Source organism: Salvia splendens, chromosome 21 (genome assembly GCF_004379255.2).
Source record: "Salvia splendens isolate huo1 chromosome 21, SspV2, whole genome shotgun sequence".
NCBI lineage: Eukaryota > Viridiplantae > Streptophyta > Magnoliopsida > Lamiales > Lamiaceae > Salvia > Salvia splendens.
In genome coordinates this window covers 13969149-13970663 of record NC_056052.1, presented here as the reverse complement: position 1 = coordinate 13970663, position 1515 = coordinate 13969149, and the positions used below count along the sequence as shown (strand labels likewise).

Sequence of the window (1515 nt, the reverse complement as noted above, 5' to 3'; positions counted from 1 at the left end):
GCATCGGCCAAGTTCATGGAACATTTCCTGTTCGAGGAGCACATTGTCATTTAGCAGCCTCCCCTTTACGAACCCGCTTTGATTCGGTGAGACGCCACGTGGTAGAAAGGGTGCGAGTCTCTTCATGAGGACTTTTGTAATCACCTTATTGATGACGTTGCACAAGCTGATGGGCCGGAAGTCTCCCCAAGTGTCGGGGGGGAAGGCCCCACAGAAAAATTGCCTAACCTCATCCACTATATCCGGCCCCACGATTCCCCAACAAGCTTGGTAGAACAAGTCCGAGAACCCATCCGGCCCGGGGGCACTATTTCCTGATATGTCAAAAACTGCCCTTTTCACTTCATCCGCATCTGGCGGCTAGGTCCGGGGCAGCCAACTCCGGGTAAGTTGGCGCAAGGAGGTTTTGATAGAACTCGACCACCGAGTCTTTGATTTCAAGGTCATCCGTGAGCTCCCTCCCATTAGCATTAATCTTGTGGATTCGCAACCGAATTCTCTTTTGCTTCACCCAACTTTGGTAGAACCTAGTGTTTTTATCACCCTCTTCCAGCCAACGGAGAGCCGCTCTCTGGCGCCAGAAGTCTTCTTCCATCTTGAGAAGAAGGACGTACTCAGCTATTTGTTTGTTGATCTCCATTCTGTTCCGGGCCGAGGGGTCTTCCTCGAACTTAGATTGAGCCACGGCAATATTCTCTTCACAGGCTTTGAGGTTGGTGTGGATATTCCCGAAAACCTCTTTGTTCCACCATTTGAATGTCTGTTTAATCCTTGCTAACTTGATCTTCAAGTTGAGTAGGCCTGTAGCCTCTGTGGGAGCCATCCAATCTACCCGCACCATATCAGCAAACCCCTCATGCCGCACCCACATGTTTTGGAACCGGAACGCTCTGCCACCCCCCAGGTTGTCGGCATTCTGCACCGGACGAGTATTGGCCCATGATCCGAGGCTACCCGGGGAAGATTAGTGACTCTAATTGAGTCAAAAAGTTGGGTTAACATTTCACTGACCAGCACTCTATCCAATCTTTCCATGAGGCCATTCTTTGCCCAGGTGTAGTCCGAGCCATCAAAGCCCGGGTCCAACAATCGGCAATCCTCTATTGCCTCGGCGAAGTCAACCATCTCCACTTGCCGATTGGTGTCGCTTCCCGTCCTATCACGAGTGGAGAGGATGGTGTTGAAGTCCCCTCCAATGAACCAAGGCCTCCCTTCCGACATTTGGGTGATGTCTCTCATCTTGTCCCACAGTGCAAGCCACTCCCCTCTCGTACACTTAGCATATACAGCTGAGATCTCAATAGGTGTTGGTAGCCACGGGCAAGTGAGCCGCCCATGGAGCAACTATTCCGAGTCATCCTCAACTTCGAAGTTAGCCCCTTCCTCTACAAAAATCCAAATCTTCCCGTTGATATTTGACCCCTTGTAGATCAGCCCCAATTTCTTTGAGAATTTGTCCGGGTTAGGGGTTGTAAGCGGCTCCATTATTGCAAGAAAGCAAATATTATGAGATTT

The 1515-nt window shown here is 50.4% G+C and overlaps 1 protein-coding gene across 1 annotated transcript; it reads right to left on the bottom strand.

Moving 5' to 3' along the window:
- Positions 1-343: 343 nt before the first annotated feature.
- LOC121784259 lies at positions 344-1221 on the bottom strand. Its single transcript, XM_042182424.1, has 2 exons — positions 1012-1221; positions 344-916 (listed from the first exon to the last, which is right to left on the bottom strand). The coding sequence occupies exons 1-2, from the start codon at positions 1219-1221 to the stop codon at positions 344-346; spliced, it is 783 nt and encodes a 260-aa protein (XP_042038358.1).
- Positions 1222-1515: the final 294 nt, after the last annotated feature.